This window comes from Toxorhynchites rutilus, chromosome 1, assembly GCF_029784135.1.
Source record: "Toxorhynchites rutilus septentrionalis strain SRP chromosome 1, ASM2978413v1, whole genome shotgun sequence".
Lineage (NCBI taxonomy): Eukaryota > Metazoa > Arthropoda > Insecta > Diptera > Culicidae > Toxorhynchites > Toxorhynchites rutilus.
Genome location: NC_073744.1, coordinates 168,171,075 through 168,195,097, shown reverse-complemented (window position 1 = coordinate 168,195,097; position 24,023 = coordinate 168,171,075). Strand labels below are relative to the sequence as shown.

General features: G+C 40.4%; 1 protein-coding gene across 1 annotated transcript; it reads right to left on the bottom strand.

The window, feature by feature from the left end:
- Positions 1-1,885: 1,885 nt before the first annotated feature.
- On the bottom strand, positions 1,886-22,474 carry LOC129781150 (uncharacterized). The gene is made up of 5 exons (XM_055789158.1): positions 21,799-22,474; positions 11,830-13,836; positions 11,584-11,762; positions 11,345-11,512; positions 1,886-2,556 (listed from the first exon to the last, which is right to left on the bottom strand). Exons 1-5 carry the CDS (start codon positions 21,953-21,955, stop codon positions 2,221-2,223), a joined length of 2,847 nt encoding a protein of 948 aa, XP_055645133.1. The 5' UTR covers positions 21,956-22,474; the 3' UTR covers positions 1,886-2,220.
- Between the last annotated feature and the right edge of the window lie 1,549 nt (positions 22,475-24,023).

Below are 24,023 nucleotides of genomic sequence, written 5' to 3'. Positions count from 1 at the left end.
GTAGTAGTAGTAGTAGAAGTAGTAGTAGTAGTAGTAGTAGTAGTAGTAGTAGTAGTAGAAGTAGTAGTAGTAGTAGTAGTAGTAGTAGTAGTAGTAGTAGTAGTAGTAGTAGTAGTAGTAGTAGTAGTAGTAGTTTAGTAGTAGTAGTAGTAGTAGTAGTAGTTTAGTAGTAGTAGTAGTAGTAGTAGTAGTTTAGTTGTAGTAGTAGTAGTAGTAGTAGTAGTAGTAGTAGTAGTAGTAGTTTAGTAGTAGTAGTAGTAGTAGTAGTAGTTTAGTTGTAGTAGTAGTAGTAGTAGTAGTTTAGTTGTAGTAGTAGTAGTAGTAGTAGTTTAGTTGTAGTAGTAGTAGTAGTAGTAGTTTAGTTGTAGTAGTAGTAGTAGTAGTTTAGTTGTAGTAGTAGTAGTAGTAGTAGTTTAGTTGTAGTAGTAGTAGTTTAGTTGTAGTAGTAGTAGTAGTAGTTTAGTAGTAGGAGAGAGAGTAGAGAGAGACGAGAGTAGAGAGAGACGAGAGGAGAGAGAGGAGAGAGAGTAGAGCGAAGAGAGGAAAGTAGAGAGAGGAGAGAGTAGAGAGAATACAGAGTAGAGAGTAGAGAGAGTACAGAGTAGAGAGTAGAGAGTAGAGAGAGTAGAGAGTAGAAAGTAGTAAGTAGAGAATAGAGAGTAAAGAATAAAGAGTAGAGAATAGAGAGTAGAGGGAGTAAAGAGTAGAGGGAGTAGAGAGTAGAGAGAGTAGAAAGTAGAGAGAGTAGAGAAAGTAGAGAGTAGAGAGAGAGCGTCCGGCATCTGCAGCAATGTTTGAAAAATAGTCAATTTTCACTGGTTTCAACTTGCCCCAGGGTTGTAAAAAATATGAGGCGAGTTTAAATGCTCAGAGCTATACGGAAAAAGATTTTTTCAGTTTAGTTTTCAAAACCACTACGCTTGATTATCCCTATTTGATTGCCTGACGTGCAAAATTCTGGCGATATTTTTGAAAAAAAACTGTTTTCGGACCCAGTGAGTCAGAGCGCATGATTTCACGGGACAAGGAAAAGTAAACGAAGGCGCGGATTGCTTTAAGGCATTCCAATATTCTGGTAATGGGTGTCATAAGATGGATTTGAAGTAAATGTTTACTATACACTGAAGTCGCTTTTTATGCGGATTTATGCGTTTTTTTACGCAGCACGTATCAACCGCGTAAAACGCGACTCAAGTGTATATATTTTAATCACGTCAATCCACCATTTCTAGTAAAAGCTATGGCTTCCGTTTTAACTTACCCCGTATTTTACCTTGCCCCGGTGAACCATATACAAAATTGAATAAAATTGAGAGTAAGTGGGAGCTAACAGACGAAGCTATCATTTGATGCCAAAAACTTTCCATATGGTTGCTTTCCAAAGCCATGTTGCTGTTCGTTTTTTCGAACGCTTGGCACAAAATGAGTTAAGTTTAGAAAGATAAAATTTTACCACCTCCAATCAAGATTTCATCAATCTTCAATGAGTTCCCGTTGCATTGAGTGACGGTACATGCTTTCCTACAAGCTTCCGCTGAAAATACAATTTTGTTATTTGGCATTGATTGTGTAGGGCAGCCTTAATGTAAATCTGTATATACATACCAGTATCGTATTTTCTGTGCAATTATAAAATTATACCTGTTTTGAAAATTCACTCCAATGTTTAACTGTAATTAATTCAATCTTATGAATTACAAACGCACTCTCACTAGCTGTTTTCTACGTGAAGTATTTCAATTATTGATATTCTCCACATGAAAGTTCGTATTTCACTTTACCCTTGCAATCCAGTTATTCTCTTCTAAAAAACCGATAACCACACTTAGAAAGAATCAAGGAAACTTTCGGCACTTAATAACTTATGAACCCTTCAAGCAAAGTATTCGAGTATTACTAAATATTAAACCTTTTTATTACTAACCAATGGGGAATTCTGTGTGGAGAGTCGATTGTATATGGTATGGTTCATGTTCATACTTGCAAAAGTCCATTAAACTGAAAACATACAGCAAGTGTAAGTATAAGATTACCAATGAAGGAACGAAGCAAAACGTTGCACTCTCATCGCGGAAAGATGTGTGTGTGTGTGTGTGTGTGTGTAGCAATATCTTAAATAATCTTTCGCCTAACATCAATCACGTCGTAACATTGCCTCCCGTATTATATTTGCGCCCGCCGACCCGAATTCATCGTCACTTATACACTCCGGCAGCACCTCTACTCGGTCACCATTGTGACGACGGAATCCCGAGAAGAGATGTCGCTCTCTTTCGATCCGTTCAGCATGGGCGACATCGTCGCGGACTTGTTGGCAGGATGACCACGCTGCTGTTGCTGCTGCTCCAGGATCTTTTCGATCTCGGCGAGATCCACGCTGGTGTCGACGGCGCGTATCTGCTGCACGATCGCCGAGAGGCCAAACGACAGGGCCACTAGCAGGCGCTCACGGGTTATGGCGGGAAGCTTAACGATCAGTTTGACCAGCGATTTGACGAAGGTGGCTCGGTCGCATGGGTTGGCCTCCGCAGTCAGCAAGGGCGGGAGGAGACATTTCTGGAATAATAGAACGATTTGAATGCGTTATTGGAGAGACTATGGTTTGCTACTAGCTACAGAGTTCTAACAGTTCGGCTTAAAAGTTTATAAGGTAACACAGTAAAACTGTTTTTTTTGCAAAATTCAATTTTATTATTCAACATAATTGCCTTCCAGGGCGATACAGCGATTATGGCGATCTTGCAACTTGATACCATTTTTATAGTACTCTTCCGGTTTTTCTTCAAAATAGGCCTCAGTTTCGGTAATCACATCATCATGGGTCTTAAATTTCTTGCCAGTGAGCATTCTCTTCAGGTCTGCGAACAGAAAATAGTCGCTGGGGCCAGATCTGGAGAATACGGTGGATGCGAAAGCATTTCGAAGCCCAATTCATGTAATTTTGCCATCGTTTTCATTGATTTGTGATTTTTCCATTTTTTTCACAATAACAAAAGTTGCATCACTCTCAATGCTGTAACTCACGAACCAATCGACCGATTGCTGTCAAATTTTGACACGTATCCATTGAAAGGTGCAGGCCCTGCAAGCCACCCGTAAAAATAAAACGCACTGGAAAATTCACAAAGAAATTCGAGACAGGACAATCAGCAAAGAACACGGACTAGAGATTGGAAACTCGGAACATGGAACTGCAAGTCTCTCAATTTTCTTGCGAGTACCCGAATTCTTTCGGAAATATTGAGAGCCCGCAACTTCAACATCGTAGCGCTGCAGGAGGTGTGCTGGAAAGGTTCGATGGTGCGATCGTTCCATGGTGGGTATACCATCTATCAGAGCTGCGGCAACACACACGAGTTCAGCGGCCATCAGCGAACCAGCGAAACGGTCTAAGACTTATCGACTTCGCTGCCTCCAAGAGCATGGCCATACGTAGCACCTTCTTCCAGCACTGCCTCCAATACCGTTACACCTGGAGATCACCATAGCAAACAGAAATACAAATTGACCACCAAATTGATCGACGGTCGGCACTTCTCGGATATCATCGATGTCAGAACCTATCGTGGTGCTAACATCGATTCAGACCACTACCTGGTGATGGTCAAGCTGCGTTCTAAACTGTCAGTCGTCAATAACATAAGACACCAGCGCTCACCACGGTACCACCTACGACGACTACAGGAGCCGGACGTTGCTGCTACATACTCGCAGCGTCTTGAAGCTGCGTTACCGAGGGTAGAGGAACTGAATGCTGTTCCCCTCGATGAATGCTGGGACACCTTAAAAGCAGCAATTAACAGCATAGCAGAGACCGTCATCGGGTATGAACAACGAGGACAACGAAACGAATGGTTTGACGACGAGTACCGACCGCTTCTGAATGAGAAGGATGCAGCACGCGCAGCCATGCTGCAACGAGCGACTCGACAAAACGTGGAACGATACAAACTGAAGCGAAGGCAGCAAACACATCTCTTTCGGGAAAAAAAGCGCCGCCTGGAAGAGAAAGAGTGTGAGGAGATGCTTTATCGTTCTCGAGAATCGCGGAAGTTCTTCAGGAAACTAAACGCCTCGCACAAAGGCTTCGTGCCGCGGGCCGAAATGTGCAGAAACAAGGTAGGAGGCATCTTGACGAACGAACGCGAGGTGATCGAAAGGTGGAGGCACCACTACTATGAACACCTGAACGTAGACAGGAGACCAAGACGGCGTTGAGCAGGACTACACCGGTGCAATGAACAACGACGATGGGTGAAGTTAAGGAGGCCATTAATCAGCTCAAGAACCACAAAGCAGCTGGTAAGGATGGTCTCGTAGCGGAGCTCTTCATGGGAGTTCCGAGAAAACTTGTAGAGTGTATGCACCGTTTGATAGTCACGATCTGGGACACAGAACAGCTACCGGAGGAATGGAAGGACGGAGTAATCTGCCCCATCTATAAAAAAGGCGACAAGTTGGATTGTGGGAACTATCGTGCCATCACAATCCTGAATGGTGCCTACAAAATTTTGTCTCAGATCCTCTTCCGCCGTCTATCGCCAATAGTAAGTAAATTTGTGGGAAGATATCAGGCCGGATTCATGCCCGGTTGCTCGACGACGGTCCAGATTCCACTGCAGCAGATCCTCCAAAAGTGCCGCGAGTATCAGGTCCCTACACACCACATCTTCGTCGACTTCAAGGCTGCGTATGATACAATCGACCGACGATAGCTATGGAGGATCATGGAAGAACACGGCTTTCCCCGAAAGCTGACAAGCCTGATTCAGGCAACGATGAACGGTGTGCGGTGCAGTGTGCGGATCTCAGGTCTTGGACTATATCCTTACAAGATCAAATTGACTCTAAACTAAAGCCACTTGACCATATGAAGCGCCGAAATGGTTTCGATTGGGCTCTGGCGAATTATGAAGAAAATTATGAATTTCATAACAAAATCATCTTTCGCGATGAGACGCATTTCTGGCTGAATGGCTTCGTCAACAAGCAAAATATGTGTTATTGGTCAGATGCAAATCCACATGTACTTCAAGAAAAAACCATTGCATCCGTAAAATTACTGTTTGGTGTGGTTTTCATGCCGGAGGAGTGAGTGGACCGTATTTCTTCGTCGATAAGAACGACCGTCATGTTACCGAGAAATGTTTTGACGTAGGACTACGTCTAACCGGAAGATATAGGGGGTGAAATGGAAATCTAGGCACTGAACAAATAGGAAAAAATGCAAGATTTGAAACGCTTATAACTCGAGCATTTCTCAATAGATCGCAAAGGTTTTTGCATCAATTGATAGGAAATATATCTACGCATCTATCATAACGAATAACATTTCATTTTTCTTGAGATAAATAATTGAATAATTGTGAAATATCAAGCATTGTCAAAATGCACTATGTGCCCATTTTTGATTGGTCCATTTTGTGCTCCTCAAATCGTACCGACCAAAACGGGCAACCAGAGCAGCAGCGAAATAGAATGAAGCACGATTGGAAAGGAAAAAGAAAAAAATGAACGAAACATTGGTCGCAGTCTCACACATGCGTAATTCTCGAGCCAGCCAGTCAGCTTAAAAATCCCCGCTCCGCTACCGTAACGATCATTCTCATTCAAACCGTACACCACATCGGTTCGCATCACAACACATCAACAAACCAACCCAAGCAGCCATGTCTGGACATGGTAAAGGAGGAAAAGTGAAGGGAAAGGCAAAATCCCGCTCGAACCGTGTTGATCTGGAGTTCCCCGCAAGGGTAACTAGGCCGAGCGCGTTAGTACCAGTGCAGCAGTCCACCTAGCCGCCGTTATATAGTTTCGGCCGCCGAAGTGATCGAGTTAGCTGGCAAAGCTGCTCGCGACGATAAGAAAACCCGCATTCGCAACAGAACACATTCAGTTCGTTGGACATCAAGACAACAGGCAGTTGCAGCGAGTGGCGAGTGGCAAACGCAATCGCAAAACGGCATCAGGTAGCAGAAGAAAAAAGTTTGTTATTTATACAAACTTATCGAAATGGTTTTTTTCAAAACCACGAGTACTAAGTTTTCTTAATTGGAACCATTCCATAAAAAAAGGCGCTTTTCAGGGCCATTAAACCTTCCAAAAAAGAGTTTAGGAAATACAATTCAATGCTTTCTAAAACATTATCCAGAATAATAATAAAACACAAATTGATTTTTTCATAATTTGTTTGCCAGGATCTGATGAGTATGTGAATTTGGCAGTTGTTCTGAGCTTATTGATAGTTAGGGACTTTCCTGATTATTAAATTTTCACCAATTCTTAAATTGTTTCCAGATTGAAAGTACAGTAATTTACAATTAGTTCGACATTCAGCTAATTGGACGGACATGTAACGCGACTTATTTAGTTGGACATTTTTATAAACATAGAGATCCAAATTATGACCCCACATTGAAAGTCGACACTGTACCACTGTCATCGCAAATGTTCAATTACAGGTTAAAATCGCCTCCAATGCGACACTGAGTGGCGCTTCGGCACGTCGCATTGAATGTAATTTACTGTACAACATGTCACAAAGCTGGATGGGAAGAAATTTTCCAACTGTGAAAGCTGTGGCGAGTGGCAAACGCAATCGCTAAACAGGAAGGTTTAGCCGAACAAGATAAGGATATCTAGTGATAACAAAACAATAAACTCTTTAGGTTGAAGATAATTTTGTGATCCTGAAAAGGACCCTTTTTAGCCTGCATGTGAATCCAACGAGCGAACAAATCGTAATGGATGTATATTTCTTCTTTCTTTCTTTGTTTTTAAGAGGCTTTAAACTTTGCAGTTCATTCGCCTCTAATTTTCATAATGTATATTTTTGCCATCGCTGCCTTTTAACGCTCATTCGTTCGTCTCGTTAGACTCGCCCCTTTGGCTGAGTCTGCCGATTTGTCTCTATCCTGTGAGTGTGTACCGCTAGAGTATAAAACACGCGGACCCCAAAAAAATACCTTATTTTCTTTCAAACCGTAAACCCGTGTGGTTGTACGGCATCGGCATCGTGGACGTAACAAAGGAGGACAAGTTAAGGGAAAGGCAAAGTCTCACTCGAACCGTGCAGGTCTCCAGTTCCCTGTTGGTCGCATTCACTGATTGCTCCGCAAGGGTAACTAAGCCGAACGGATTCGTACCGGAGCACCAGTATACCTAACAGGGATTATAGAGTTTCGGCCGTCGGAGTGCTCGAGTTGGCTTGCAAAGCTGCTCACGACAATCAGAAAACCCGCATCAAGAACAGAGCAGCTTCGGTTCGGCGCTCATCAAGGCAACAATTAGTTCCAGTGAGTGGCAAAGTGTTTCTCCGGCACGTCGCATTAAATGTAATTTACTGAACAATATGTCACAAGCTGGATGGGAAGAAATTTTCCAACTGTGAAAGCTGTGGCGAGTGGCAAACGCAATAGCTAAACAGGAAGGTTTAACCGAACATATCGAACATAAGATGGAAATATCGAGTGATAACAAAAACACAACACCAAAGGTTCTTTTCAGAACCATCAACATATTCATAAAGAGTAAACAGTAAACTAATCCATTTTCAGGTAGATAGGTAGGTATTCACGTAGGAGAAGTAAATAAAACAATATATTTAAAATATATATTTAACAAAAGCTGTCCCCTTTGTATAGTCCTACGTCACTCCGGTTATGTCCCCGACATTACCCACCCGTCTTTTTTTATCCCATTTGTTTATTTATTTAGGCTCACTAGCATTTTAGATGTAACAGCAGGATTTCAATCGTGTACATGTTACATGTTTTATCGTATCTGTAGATTGTACATTACATAGTAGCCATTAAGGCGTAAGAGTAGTCTTTCTATTCTTCCATTGCTCAGTTAGACCCCCGGACAGCGGAGTTGTGTTATTACTAGCACATCAACCCAACGTTTCATGCAGAGCAGAGCAGTTGTATGGATGAATCGATCTCCATTCGAACGTAGATCGATCTCCATTGCTGATGATTGTTGCGTGCAGTCTCCAGAAAACATACGCTACTCTGCACTCGAGCTTAATTTCCATCAGCACACGTTTATAATAAACACGTATTCTCTCTTGGTACGATGTGTACCAAATTAATAAACAAGATAGCGCCGAATGAACATAGCGCAGAATTCAGATACTTAACATCGCTTCTCACTTGTATGATGAACTTTGCTTAACATACCGCTTGCATAACTCGAGAAATAATCAAGCAAATGGAGCCAAATTTGGGATGTGAGGATTTTCGGGTACGAGAAATGTTTCTATGATGGTATGACACCCCTCCCTCCTCTGGTATGGAGAGTAAATCCCGTAAAAATAATACACATATTTCAACCAAACATGACAAATGAAAATTTTCGGAAAACTCTGAAGGAAAATTGGGAAAATTCAATTCGCATATGTTCTACAATCACATAGTGACAAGTGTTGTTAGAAATTTATCTTTGTTCAAAAGTGGAAATGGATTTCAATGTGACAAAACGCACTCCTATATCTTCTTCTATCTATATAAATAAAAATGGATCGCCGAATATGTTGATAAGAGCAAAACTCAAGGAAAAAATTGTCCGACTTAGAGCTGTCTTTATTCTATCATATTTTCTGGATCGAACATTTATTCCCTGTAACGGAGAAACATGTTATTTGCAAGTGGTTGATAAATCTTGAACGAGAATTTTATCTGAAAATAATCTGATATTATAATGACGAGTTCTGGTAAAAGTACTAAGAGTTTTATAGTAAATGTTAGTTTTAAATGGTAGATTAGAAGATCAATCAGTGAACAGTTCTGCGATTGGACCCACGAACGCGCGCTTAGTAAGAAAACGTGAATGTGATAACGAGAAACAAAATTTGGGCGGGACGAAGTTTGCCGGGTCAGCTAGTTCATCATAAAATGTAGTAGGCTTTGAGATGAATTGTAAAAAGAAAAACAGAATAAAACATTGTTCCGGAAGTGTGAGACGTGTTCAGTTTTTGTAAATTGATTAAACCCAAACCAAATCTCCGAATCTTATACTTGTTCCGAATTGGGATTACCACATCTGTCGACGAGGAGCGAAACGTACTCTTCGCAAACTAAAGTTAATGGTGAGGTGAGCTAAAATACGAAGATAAAGGAATCGTTTGTTTGCGAAACCCCAAAAATATCTCAGGATTTGAGAGGGAAATCATGTCCCCGAAACCTCAGGCTGAGTACTGTAATTTACCTTGTTCGACAACAACATTTCGTTGTTTCTTGTAAAAGTATCCAACTACACCACCGTCGAGAAAACTATTTCGTTGAAAAACAGTGGCCGGAAAACTCCCAAAAAATCCACTTCAAGTTTTCGCAGTTCAATCAGTTTTCTCACTCGAAAGACTTCAAAGACATGGCGGTGGAAAAAAAACATTTACGACGAACGAACGAAAAAATGAAAACGATCCTGAAATTTTGACAAAGAAGTGAAGTTTGCAGGTTTTGGTGCTCAAGAAAATGAAGCTCTCAACACTCGTTTTGTGATGAACACTTAATGGTGTGGAAGATGAACTTTTTAGATGATCAAACATTTTTAATTTTGCAAAATTTCAAAAAAAGGGAGATTTGCTATTTATTATGAAACAGTAATAGACTTTGAAATGGATTGCGAAAAGAAAAACAGAATAAAATATAGTGCCGAAAGTGTAAGACGTGAATTGAACAAGCCCAAACCAAATCTCCGAATCTTATACTTAATCCGAATCGGGATCACCACAGATAGTAAAACATTGCGTTTCACAACTATAAAACCACTAATTTTTTCTGAGTTTCGAGATATATGTAAGAAGTCGGTTGAATTGATGCATATTGTGTAGGATATAATAATTATCTTAATTTATAAGACTGGCCATTTAAACTTTATTGTTGTGTCCAGGCGCGAAACATTCAAAAAAACAAAAATTCCAGTGTTTCATAACTATAAAACCAGATGATAAAACTTTTACTCCTTTACAAATTAACATCAATTTCACATGAATTACAGTAAGTGTTTAATGCGTAGGTCATCTTTAGTTTTCAATCAGTTTAAATAACCCATTCGGGGTGGTTTTGACCAAGCTGCACCATGTTGTAGTGTGTATCTCGTTTTTCGCATAGAATCCGGAACCGAATGGATTATTTGAACTGATTGAGAACTAAAGATGACTTACGTATTAGGAACTTATTGTAATTCTTGTGAAATTGATGATTATTTTGCAAAGGAGTGAGAGTTTTTCCATCCGGTTCTATAGTTATGAAACACTGGATTTTTTGTTTTTTGAATGTTTTGCGCGTGAATACAACAATAAAGTTCGAATGGCCAGTCTTTTAAATGAAGATAATTGTTATATCCTACACTATATACTTCAATTCGACCGACTTCTATCATATCTCTCGAAAAACTCAGAAGAATTGAGTGGTTCCATAGTTGTGAAACGCAGTGTATGTACGGTTTGTATCAATGTTGAAAAAAAATATCTTCACTAAGCTCAAATGCTTAGATTTTCGGGCTAGATTGCATCGAAAACCTATATATTCCAAACGAAAATCAAAATGACCGGACAACCAGTGAATATGAGCAAATGAACTTTTATTCTTCAATATGTTTTGTAGTTTATTTTTCCACCCAGTGTCATTTTCATCTTGATTATTGAAGATGCCAAAATTGAATTTCACTCTGGCCAAATGAATATCAGCTGTTGTTTACTTTTAAGCTGAGGCAGCTCTGTGCGGTTGGTTTTTATTTAGTTCGGATTGTACTGCTGCTTAAGTCCTTCTCAATCAACGAAGGCAACAAGAAGATCATAATATGTAATCCATTTGACCATCGAGTCTAGAAGCAATTGCTATTCAATTGCAATACGAAGTTTAGCGATGCCGTTGTTACCGTCTCGCCAAACAAAATCCTACGCGATTTCTTGCGAAGTTCGTTTCGTCGAATTCTGGCGTTTTTGTTCTCTAAATCTCTGGTCCAGCGTGACTATTTATTTTTTATTTTTGAATATTTACTCAAAATCAATGCCAGAACGAATATCATTTTGAATGTGATGAATATCAATTTGTTGCTTTTGATATTCAAAGTATAAATAATAGCGAAGTTATGAACCCCACTCAATACCGCATTCATTCATTATAGCGAATTTGTTCATGCGTCGGTGATATGAACAAAATGAACTCGTTTGTCATTGTCATAAATATAATGAAGGCAGTGTGTTCCAAGCTGAAAAAAGTCATTTACACTGAAATAAAATCATATTCGTCACTTGTGAACATTTGTTGATATTCTAAGGCACTGCTTTGTATCATAGACTGAAAGTTAATACCAATATCAATCAACTTTAGTAACTCACCTGCGCCACATGCAAATAGTTCAGAAGGCAGTTTTTCAGACACTCGTAGTGATTCGGCTGCTCGGTCAGCAATACCAGAATAATGAGAACCGCATCGTTGATATGTGGAAGCAAGAGTGCGTTCCGGGCTAATCTTTCTGCCTCCAGACTCGTGCACTGGACGAAGGTCTACAAAGTAAATCAAACGATCAATCAACCGGGATGAAAATAACAACTCACCTTCCGGTTTCGGTACTTACCTTCGAGAGGAACAATCGCACCTGAACTTTCGGCGTGTTTTCGTCGATGCTCGTCTGGTAGAGGTACTTTGCGAATTCCTTCGCGGTTTGACCGCCAGCAACGTCCAGAAACGCACGCTGGAAGTAGAACTTGGTGATGGCGGTGAAGCGTTCCGTTTGCTCTTTGAATATTCGTTTGGCTGTAACAAAGCGTGCGATCGGTGACTATTTTTGGATCAACTTGCACTCACCTCACGATACACTTACGTTCTTCCTTGAGTGCTCTCAGCATTCGCACCGGACCCGGAATGATCTTCAGTATCTTCTCCAGCAGTGCCACTCGGTCCGCTCCCTGGGGGTACTCCGGTTGCAGCTTGGCCACGTTAAAGCGCAGCTTCTCGGAGAACTCCGCCAGCTTGAGCACGGTCTGCTTGAGTGTGTCCAGCTTGAACACGTTGAGATTTTTATCCACGACCAGCTGCATGATGCCGAGAATGTCCCCGAATGCGAGCATGTTGGTCGTTTTGAATGCTTCCTCGGCGCCCTGCAGCAGATAGCCCTGCAGGAAGTGATTACGCTCGAACAGTTCCATCTCGTAGAGTTTTAGAATGAACACAGGCAGTGATCTGGATTGGGTTACCTCGAACTGATTGGAGAGCAACGCTCGGACTTGTGCGCTCAGGTAAGGCACTGCCAGGGATTTCAGCTTGGCGATTACCTTGATGATGGCGTGAATATAGCTCAAATTGTTAAAGCTTGAATCGTACAGAGATCGTGTCAGGCGGCTGTAGAATAGTGACGGACACTGAAAGATGAGACGCAGTGGAACATAAAAATCTTCATCGGTCAGCTCCGTTGAGTTGGAACTTAGTTTATTGGTGAATTCGACTATCTCCTCCACCAGATTCGGCGTCCGATAGCGATCATATTCCAACCCGTACGCGCCGATCATAAACTTGATCAGAGTGTGTGCCTCTTCCAACAGCAGGAAGTCTATCGATTTAAGTATTAATTCTCTCAGTTTGATCGTCTCGTCCGAAACTTCATCCTCTTCCATCTCATCCTCGTCACGCGGGCGATTGTCGTATTCGATCATTTTCCGCACGTTATCGCCGGATACGAGTTCAAGATTTTTCTCCATCAAATCCAGACACTCGCTATTACCGAAAACCAGCGCTCCGCGCCGAATGAACTCATTGAAAAACATCCTCCTCTCGAATACCTCCCGCGTGCCTTCAATTTTGGCCATCAGAATGCGCATCGGCAGATCCATTGCCTTCTCGGCCTGCGACTTTGGTCGCAACGATATCGACGGCAGCTGTTTCAAAACGTTGTGCTGCAGCACCTTGTTATCCTTCAAAATATCGCACAGCTTGTAAGCCGATTCGCCTATAACCTGCTGCAGCGTTTGCTGCTCTTCCCCCTCGGTGAACAAATCGATTTCCACCCAACACATGAACCCATCGATTGTGACTTCCATCACGCAAGTTTGCAGTGTATTCAGCAAACAATTGTTGATCTTCATCAGATTGGAATCTATACCGGAGGAATACTGCTCTGGGATCTCTTTCTTTGGAACGTGCTTCTCGCCCATAATCTGATAAATAGCCATCCGATCATCAACCTTGAACAGACTCTTGTTCAAGTACAAATCGAGGCAATACAAAATGATGCTGAAAATGTGCTTCAGCGCAAAACCATAATATCGGTGCATTCTCATGCGAGACCACTTCTCGAATTTGCTCATATCCGGCGTGTTGAAGTATCTCAGCAGTTCCATCAGGAAATCAAACAGCTTCCCCAGAATGCGCTGATGCTCCACATACCGATTGCGATCCACATTCTTCCAGTCACAATCCGTCCGGCAGATGCTGTAGTAGATCGCCTTCACCATCGATTCCACCCGCTCGAGGATCTCGAACGGTTTGGTGAATTTCAAACTGGTCACCGCCTGGTCGATGAACTGCATCATAAACCACTGGGGACTGTACGAGAGCATCTCGTAGAAATACCCATCCAAACCCGCCCCCCAGATGCAGTTGATCAGAAGGCACTTGGTCAGCGGTGGGATCGTGTTCAACAGATGGCAGATCCGGGTGTCCTTCGCCAGATCAAACTTAAAGCTGACATCGGTGTTCAGTACCATGAAGAGGGTAATCTTACGCAGCTGGTGCTCGCACTCGGGGATCGGTTTGTTTTCCTCATTTAGATAACGTCGAATGCGAAGATATTTCACCAATCGGGCCACTATCTCAATGATGCATGCTTCATTTCCTACATAAAACGAAAAAAAATCAGTCTAAATTAGTAGCTCTTATCAATTGATCAAACAACAAAACAGCCAAAAATGCAATTATGCTTCTGAAGGGTGCTCGCAGCCAAATCTAAAGTTATATCCTGATAAATTCTTCGTGCGCTCCGTTTATTGCGCTATCTTTGCAGAATAAAAGTTTTTTGTAGTCAGTGCTTATTAACAAATAGTGAAATCGTCTTCTATAAAGTCATTTTCTGACGATGAGACTGATCTAGTTCCCGAAGTACGCTACACGCACATAAATTTTTAGCTCGATAGGCATAGGCAAACATTAAATCGTATAACTTGGCATATTCTAATATAAAGTGGGATCGAATTACAATCGTATATATTGTGGATCAAAGCATACATAGCGTATATTTAAAATAGTGTAAAATGCGAAAAATTTGATTTAAATCATCACCACAGATTGAGTCGTAATTGGGTAGAACAAACATCGGTTTTATGATTTGCACTATCGTAAAATTGAGCTAATCAACATCATATACGCATATCGTGCAGTTGCAGTTCGAAAGTCACATAAACGTATAGTTGGAATCAACGTAGTATTGGCAAAAATCGTGTCACATGCTGAATATCATTCAACAGTAAATCATATTAGACCGTAATTGAGACCATATTACATCACATTATGAATTTGACACATCACCCAGCAAACATTTAATCGTGTAACTCTTGCACATGCTAGGTCGCATATAAATTTGTATCAAATTACAATCGTATGAAATATCAATCAGAGGATGCATCAGGTGTATCTGAATCGTATGAAATGCAAAAACACGATTTTCTATATCACTGATGGATTAAGTCGTATATCGGTATATACGACTTTATATGATATAATCGGATGTCGCCGCTACATTTGCATGTAGGGTGGATAGGGGCAATATGACCAGGCGGGGCGAAATGGGCCACCGTTCGTTTGGGCTTGTTATTGAACCAATAACACTTATTTGCCAACAATTGTGTTAGAAATACTCTTATTAAGTATCTCCGTGAAAATCGTATTCAAATTCAATTGTTGTATAAAGATATTGAGAGAAATATCACACTGACTAATTATCACGAAAAACATATTAAAAATCAGTCAACAAAATAAGCTCTATACGCTCCATGCTGAAATTTATGACTCTGCTCTTTATATCAATTCGTACTGGTATTCTTTCGGACCATTTTCACTGATTTATTGCGCTGCTTTGCCGTTTCATGTAAAAGAACGGTTTATTTTTATAGAGCGTAAATGTATGGGGCGGAATGGGCATACCTGCTTGGGGAATTATGACCAGGTATTTTTTCAACATAACCTGTAAAAACAACTGTCAAAATTTGTAAACATAGTTGGAAACAAGAAAAGTGAAGTGGTTAACTCCACCATCTTGGTTGGAAATAGTTAGATGTGGAATCATGGTGCTGAAGAGAAGTACGACAGTGTGACAAGCATTCTTAGTGCATCGTGTCCCGCGAGATACACTTAAACGTTATCTACGTTGTGCAGACCCTTTGCTGTTTTGCCATATTTCTCACCCTTTCAATAGTCAAAAGCAATTAGCCGGAATAGATTGGCTGGCTGGTTTTCGAAAGTGTCACCCATAAATCTCACTTCGGACACCAGAAGCAACATCCGCCGCTAGGACTAAATGATTCAATCGCGTTGCAATCGGGAAATTCTACGATTTACTGGGGGACTTACAGCAGAAATACAACACTCCACCAGAAAGGCAATTCGAAGTCGATAAAACATCAGTGATTCCAGTAACTCTTTGTTTCCATAGGAGCAGCAAGTAAACTAAAAATTATTATCTTTATTCAACAGGTGCAGATCAAAAATTCCAAAATCCTAGCAATGCAGAGAAAAAGGCAGATGAGCGCAGTGTGCTGAGCAAGGAATAATCATCATAGAATATTCCACAGGACACCTTATGTTGCTACTGTGGGACACAATTCAGTTCCTCTACGGGTTGCGATAAACGGAACCAATGCTATCAACGCACAGATATTCTCTGTTCCTGATTTGAGCAACGTAAAATTGTAGTCCAATCACTTTGATCACATTGTTATTTTTTTGTACATGCAAACTGAATGGAATCCAATAACATACACGTAAAAGTTGCAAAATAGTATAAGCTTTCGTTTTATTAACTCTTTACGTTATTCCCCTACGAAAACATGCTTGAATTATTGAATCAATAAACATGGTCATATTGCCCAGCATGGTGGCCCATCTTGCCCCGTAGTGTTTTCGATCGATGGAAATGGAACACATTTTTAAAAGTGTAATTTTTCCACATAAATCTTTTTTAAAACGTATTCATAAAATCTACATCGATCAATATGGTTTCAAATCGTGAGGTTTTAATATGTAGCATAATTTATAGATGTTCCTACATGATTCAGGACTTTTCGTTCTTAGGGGGACCATATTGCCCCTATCTACCCTATATGTCAGTTATACGCACCATACATCACACAAATGTGGCTTGGATGTATGTATATCACCTCAAATTAGAGATGGGTAATGTGCGATTCACATAGAACGTTACGGAAAAGAACGTCTACGTTCCTTCAACGTCTCCACCAATTCACACATGCGATCAATGCTTGCACCAGCACCGTCACGTCAAATGTCAAACGAATGATCTATTCAATGTTAATCATTGAACTATATTATTTAAATGCCTAAAACCTGTAGTCCCGACCCTTTTTTAACAATAATATATAGACTGTTTTTCTCAGCTAGTCGTGAATTGATTTTGACTGAGAAATTTGAAACTAGGAGATATGTTGGCATAAAAAATGCAGCAAAAATCAAAACAAAAACAGGGACACAAAGCCCAGACAAAAACCCAACGAGCCATCCGTTTCCGTCAATTATTCTTTTCTACAAATCCTGCCGGTCGTTTTCGTTGAACGTATGCTGACGGGTCGTTACGTTGCCGGTGTATGTGAATGTTTTCATATGAATTGCATGGTAGAATAACTGACGTAACGGAACGTGACGTGGATGTTGTATGTGAATCGCACTTAAAAAGGTTCAAGTCAATAAGCGGCTCAAAGCCGATCGTTCGTTGTTGAATTATAGAGGCTTTAAACTCATAGAGTTCATTCGCCTCTGAAGTCCATTGAATTGCGCTCAATGAAAAGAGCCGGCTAGAACAGATTTCTCTTGATCCATATAATGTTGAACATATCGAATTATCAGTCTGAGAGCACAGCAATTTTAGTTAACGCCACAGTTTTCTCCCCGTTTTAGATCCCAAACACTTGAACAGTTTTTATTTCTTACTTCATTTTTTCCGGAGTGTTTTCATGATGTCCTATTTTGTATTAGTCAAATCATTTCATTCAATACCCATATGCGAGAGTTGCATGAAAAAACTAATTTACCATCTTGGAGTTGGATTTATCATATATAACTGTGCTCTACTAGTCAAGCTCTTTCATCTCATACCCATATGATGGGATCTTCAGAAGATATATAGTCTGCCATTTTAGATTTCCTTTTTTCCTAAATAACTGTGTTCTACTACACTCTGTCCAACTTCTATAATACCATCCTGATTATATTTCGTTGCAACACAAACAATTAGAATTCCAACAAGATACATTCATACATTGTAGAATGCTGAGAATAAAGTACAGGGTTTTCCATTTCGGGCTTCCGAAAGTATACAGCCCTGCGCTGACAACCGTTTGACAGAGCTGTCAACCAAAGCGTCATATCGTTAGTTGAATGTCTGCCATTTTACAATATGGATCGTTTTAGCATCGCACAACGTGTTAATTTTGTTAAATTATACTATAAAAATGATGAAAAACTGGCAAATGTTTTTCGAGCATTACGGACGGATTTTGGTTGTCATGGACGGCCTACAGAGCACACAATCGCTAATGTAGTGCGCAAATTGGAACAAACTGGATCCGTAGCGGATATTGTGAAACCTGTGCATCACCGTAATGTGCGTTCGGCCGAAAATATTGCTGCTGTTGCTGCCAGTGTGGAGGATGACCCGAATGTTTCGATTCCACGGCGTGCTCAGCAAATGGGCTTGTCCAACACATCATTGTGGCGAATTTTGCATTTGGACTTGCACCTACATCCATATAAAGTCCAACTGGTACAAAAATTGGAGCGTGGTGACCATGGAATGCGTCGGGCATACGTCGATTGGGTGAACGAACAACAGCAGCAAAATGCTGAATTTTCGCATCAAATTTTCTTCAGCGATGAGGCACATTTCGAGCTCGGTGGCACCCAAAATTTCCGTATATGGGGCTCAGAAAATCCACACGTGATTGTTGAGAGGCCATTGCATCCGCCAAAAGTCACTGTTTGGTGCCCATTATGGTCTGGTGGAGTCATCGGGCCGTATTTCTTTGAAAATGATGACGGTGAGACGGTAACTGTGAATGGTTAGCGCTATGGCCGCATGTCAACCTTTTTTTTTGCCACAAATTGAAGATATGGATACGGATGACATGTGGTGTCAGCAGGATGGCGCCACGTGCCACACAACACGACCGAACATGGGCATATTGCGAACGAAATTTGAGGAACGCATAATTTCGCGTTTTGGTGATGCCAATTGGCCGTCCAGATCATGCGATTTGAACCCGCTAGACTTTTTTTTGTGGGGTTATGCGAAAAACCGTGTCTATGCCAACTCTCCGTAAACTCTTGAACATTTGAAAGACAACATTCGTGAAGTTATGACCGAGATACCGCCCCATATGTGCCGAAAAGTCATCGAAAATTACCTGTTCCGGATCAAGGTGTGCGAGGAAGCCCTAGGTGGATATTTGAATGATGTTGTATTTCACACATAATAGCATAAACCAAACTTTAATTTGAAATAAAAGTTTCATCGAAATTCGAATTCTAAGTGTGTTTTATTTCAATTTACTTTCGGAATTTAAAGTTGCAAAACCCTGTATATTTAACGTCATTTTCGTTCAAAAGAGTTGTTTGTTTATTTAATGTGCTTAAGTATGATAACTTCAGCTGTCCAGTTTCTATAAGATCGTTTCAAGATTCATAAGTATTTTCAATTAAAAATTCAGAACGATCGGCTGATTTACATGTCAATAATCAAAATTCGTGTTGGCATACTATTTACCAAATTCTGCTGAACGGATTTCTCGATATTTTTCCATATTTCCGGAATTGCGACCAAATCCATATTTTTACTTGTTTTTATTCCACCCAACAGATTTCAGCGGTGAGTAAAACAAACGCCGATCAGAAACGCATGCAATAGGATAGGTAGAAAATAGCAGACGCTGTTAAAATGGCGAGAACTGGATTTCCCTTTCGAAAGCACGGAATTCCGTATTCAACACTGCGCGAGAAGGTCTCGGGAAAGTATTCCAGACCACGTCCTGGAAAAGCAACCGTTCTCGATGTCACAGAAGGACAGTTGAATGGCTGTTAGCCAAAGCAAAAGCTGGATTCCCCGGAACACAAAGAGATTACTGTTAAGCGTAGCACATTAAGTGAGAAAATTGGCTCGTTCCAATCCATTTAAAAACGGGATACTGGCACGTAATTGGATCAATGGGTTCATTAAACTGCATCCAGGAATATTGAAACGGGTGCCAAGCGTACTGTCAAGGCATCGTGCAGCTATTTCCAAGCTACGAATCAGGAGCTAGTTTCACGAAATCAATGAGTATTTCGAAAGAGCGCTGGCCAATATGTTGAAATTTTCGGAACAGATGTTCAATTTGGATGAAACAGCAGTACGTACAATACCTACAAAGAAACTGATTTTAGCTGGTTCCGGTAAAAAAAAACGTCCAGGCAAAGGTAGTTTCCGGCGATATGGATTGTATACGTTAGAACCTGGTGCTGTTAATTATTTAGTTCTTATTGGAAAATCCAGTAAAACACCTTCATCACATGCTGTGTTGCCAATACATAAACGACATATTACTACTGTAATCCATTCGATTATTGATTTCGAATCATTTAACTTGTTTGCAACATAAAACATTATCAAATTGATTATTTAGAACGATTCATTACTATAACAATTTGATTATTGGAATTAGGAACACCAATTAACGGAATTAGGAAAATTACGTTTTTTCCGGTTGGAATTAGGACGAAAAGGTGCAAAATATTTTCCATCATTATTATAGGTGGTTTGAATACAGCAACGCTCTCATCCGTATGTTTATCTGTAGCGAAACAAATACCTAGCAAGTAGCACATTTAAGAACATTATATACGCGTGAGCATTAATTTTTAGAGTACACAAACGTTGAATATTGCCTTAGTTGGGCGGTATATGGGTACTTCACGGTATAGCGAATGTATTCTTTTGGAAATGTTCTTTGTCATAAGATACCATGCCGCATTGTCGGTTCATTCGAGCTTTGGCAAAACTCAGACGTCTTCCGATGTGAGATGGTGAAGGAAAAGAAGCTTTAACCTTTAACTTGACCAATTGTCTCCCGAGAAACATTCAAATTCAAATATTGCTTTATTTGCATAAGCGATTTTGAGCTATTCGCAGCTGTTCTATTTCCCGCTTATCCCGGTCAGAGTTCCGATTTACATGAAGCTCTCTCCTTCTTACCGTATCCTTTAGGATTCCCAAAATAATTGAGCACTACTTGATGGGATCGTCCAATCCGACGAGCAATTTCTCTGATACCAACATTTTCTAGGTGAAATGCATCGTTTTGTCTTTCTTCTCTCTTCGTGAGCAATCTCTTCGGCATTTTCCAGATTTATTGATCAAAACAACTAAAACAACGGAAAATGTAACTGGTTTTATACAAACTTGGACTTGAAAAAAATATTCGTTTACGCCCAGTGCTTGCATACACACAGATGAAAATAATGCACTGTATGGTAGTTACCAATACCTACACACTAGAATATAAATTGAAGCATTGTTGGTTTTCAATGACACAACTCAGCAAGATCATCACCTGGTCTTATAGAAGTTGGACAGAGTATAGGAACTCGATTATAGAATTCGAAAATCAATCGCTACCAGACTGGTAGATACATCAGGGATCCAAAATCCCACCGCTACCGTGAAGGTAGAAACTCCATTACTTGGATCCGAAATCCTACCGCTTTTGGAAAATAGAATCTCCAGACCGCTATTAAGGGTAAAAACTACATTCAAACTCAACCGTGATGAATCCCACGGACATTTTGAATTAATTTGATGATCGGATTTACTTAGTGAAAAGAGTACATTTCATAATTACCCTCTGCTTTCACCTCGTCGCCAGATTGTAGGAACCAGTACCAGGTATAGTATAGTTCCGGATATTCAAAGAATCACAGAGTGAAATAGGAATATCCGTTCACCATTGCAGTCCTAGAAAGAATAACCTTTTCGTATTTATTTATCTATTTCTAAGCAATGTTATATATCATGGCTTGCTATTATATATATATATGTCACTAACGCTTTGAGTAGATCACCTCAAAAGGTCCGTGTGGCTTTGAATGCTTGTGTTCGATATGTTTTTAGCTTATCGAGATATTTGCATGTTTCACATTTGCAGAAAAACCAAGTTGGGCGTTCATTTACAAACTTTTATGAGTACAGTACAGATGACTGTTTCGGATTATTGAAAATTAAGTTCCGAATGGCCTTTTTGTAAAGATTGTACCATTACGAGGCGCTCGGACGAAAAGCTATAAAATTACTCAGCACGGTTCCGTTTATTATAGCCAATTATTTTTCGAGAGAGACACTGTGAATTGGAATACTCTGCCAACCGCTATAAAACTACTTAAATGAAAAGCGTGCTTCAAGAGATGTCTCTTATCGAACTTCCAGTAGACAACTGATGGTAGGTAAAGAGAACAGTTGTTTTAGTAGAGCATAAAATCAAATAGTCTTACTATATCCACATATGGCTTACGTTAAAATATTGAAATAAATAAAAACTCTCACCTCCGTGGAAAACGATTTTATCGAAAGATCGAACGAACTGGTTCGTGTGATTGAAGATCGTTTGCAGCTTTATAAAATCCTCGCAGAATTCCATCTCATCCAAACCGTTCTCGCTGCACTGTTTAATCTCACGCAGTAGATCGGACAATTCTTTCATTATTAACGTACCCGCGTAAGTGAACCCCGCTGAGGACTACCGATCTTTGGCGCTACACCCGCTTCCGCACCCGAAGAACACACATCCGATTGCTCCTCGCCGGGAAGGGTGAGAAAATGCGCGCGAGGGCGGAACGCTACTTTTTGTTATTGTTTCGCCTGTGTGCTTTGGCGTTCACCGCCGCTGTACACACCTTTTGTTTACAACCACAAAAAAAATAAACGCAAAATAAGATCAAAGAGGTCCCGTTCCGCACGGACGACGCGCAATGATCGATTCTTCTCGGGCGACAAAATCCGAGGCACCTGAAACGTTTGAACGGAAGAATACCTAGTGAAATCACTTCGAGCGTATTTTCTTTGTGGACACAGCCAGTGAAATGGAATATTCTTCACACCACTACCGCACTATTCCGAAATCGTGCAGTTTTGCGCCTAGTATTCGTGTTCTTTTGTATCACTCCGCATCAGTAGTGTTTGACGGATGGAGTTCGCTCACGGCTTACAGAGACAAGGCTAGTTCTTTAGCGAGTAAACATTTTTTTTGATGACGTCATCCGAATTGTCAGTATAAACAGTCGCCAGTTGTATTTTGTTTTCCGACTTACGCGTAAATGTTCCTGAAATGAAAAATCGAAAATGGTTCAATGCGCTGTGAGCGGGTGTATAAATTATGAAAATGACATTATCGGGCCAAAAAAGAGATTCTTTCGCTTTCCGAAAAACCGAGAATTATGTTCTTTGTGCATAAATGTTTTATCAAATTATTCATGGTGTTAAATATAATCAACTATATTATCAACGCACAAACTTACAAAGCACGAAAAATAAAAAATAAGAACACATTGTTTACTTCAACGACTCAGATGACGTCACTAAAAATGACTGATCCGGAGTAGCTAGCCTTGTATCTGTAAGCCGAGGAGTTCGCTGAGAAAATTCATATACACATGAACATGGGCGGGTGGGCGAACCGGTTAAAAAGGAGGCTCGGGGAATCTTAACGAAAGACAATCGGAGCAGATTGAACTTTTTGACGTAGGTCTACGCCTTTCATTTCTGTATTGGGGTGTAAGTTCAGTTTCTAAAACGAGAGAGTGACATAAGGTTTTGAACGTTAATACCTCTTTGCCTGCTGAATAGAGTGATATGATAATCATTTCATTTGAAAGACAAAATGTCCAAGGGTTATATGATTGTTAATTATGGACCCGAAAACATGTTTCAATAGCTTTAAAATTGCTTTGAAAACAGGCTGTTGAAACCATATATAAACTGGCGCACACTCTGGAAATCAATTTAGTTGATACGGCGATGTGAGATGAGGACGGTCGCACTCAGACGCCTATGCATTATGCTCATCTTTTCCAATTCATATTTCCTTCTGCAGTCGGACCGAACGGAGCATTTAGCGAAAACCGAGGTATCGATGATAATTCGATACAGATGGATGCTAATGACTATGGATTTGGAGTGAAGATTACAAAATATATGATAGGATGTAGTGGATATTTCACCATATCAATGAAATCACATTGAAAATCATTTGTCTACGAATGCCGCGGCATGCCGCAATCCCTTTAGCCCCTTTAATTCAACATCGTCATCGTCGTTTCCAATTATTAGGAAGGGAGGAAACATTTGTGCTAAGTAATTCCGAGCAGAAATCCATTTTATCTTAAGCGTTAATAACTTCGGTCCGGATAATCGAAATTGTATGATAAACATTTTGAACGAAAGATAAAATATCCAAGTGTTATGAACTCGCACACACTCTGGAAATCCATTTAGTTGATGCGGCGATGTGAGATGCGGGTCACACTCAGGCCTATGCATTATACTCTTCTTTTCCAATTCCATTTCTCTTCAGCAGTAAGACCGAACAGAACATTTAGTGAAAATCAAGGTATCGGTGATAATTCGATACCGATGGGTGCCATTGACTATGGATTTGATAGTGAAGAATACGAAATGTTTGATATGGCGTAGTGGATATTATTCCACCATATCGAAGAAATCGCATTTATAAGAGCGGCGTTATAAAATTATTTGTTTACAAATGCTGTTTA

What these genes read in the sequence shown, in the direction of transcription:
- LOC129781150 (XM_055789158.1), bottom strand. Translation starts at nt 21,955, where the DNA reads ATGAAAGAATTGTCCGATCTACTGCGTGAGATTAAACAGTGCAGCGAG. An exon ending in TGCGATTGTTCCTCTCGAAG is followed by an intron (nt 11,513 to 11,583) that starts GTAAGTACCGAA and finishes TTTACTTTGTAG; the next exon opens with ACCTTCGTCCAGTGCACGAG. An exon ending in ACTATTTGCATGTGGCGCAG is followed by an intron (nt 2,557 to 11,344) that starts GTGAGTTACTAA and finishes CTATTATTCCAG; the next exon opens with AAATGTCTCCTCCCGCCCTT.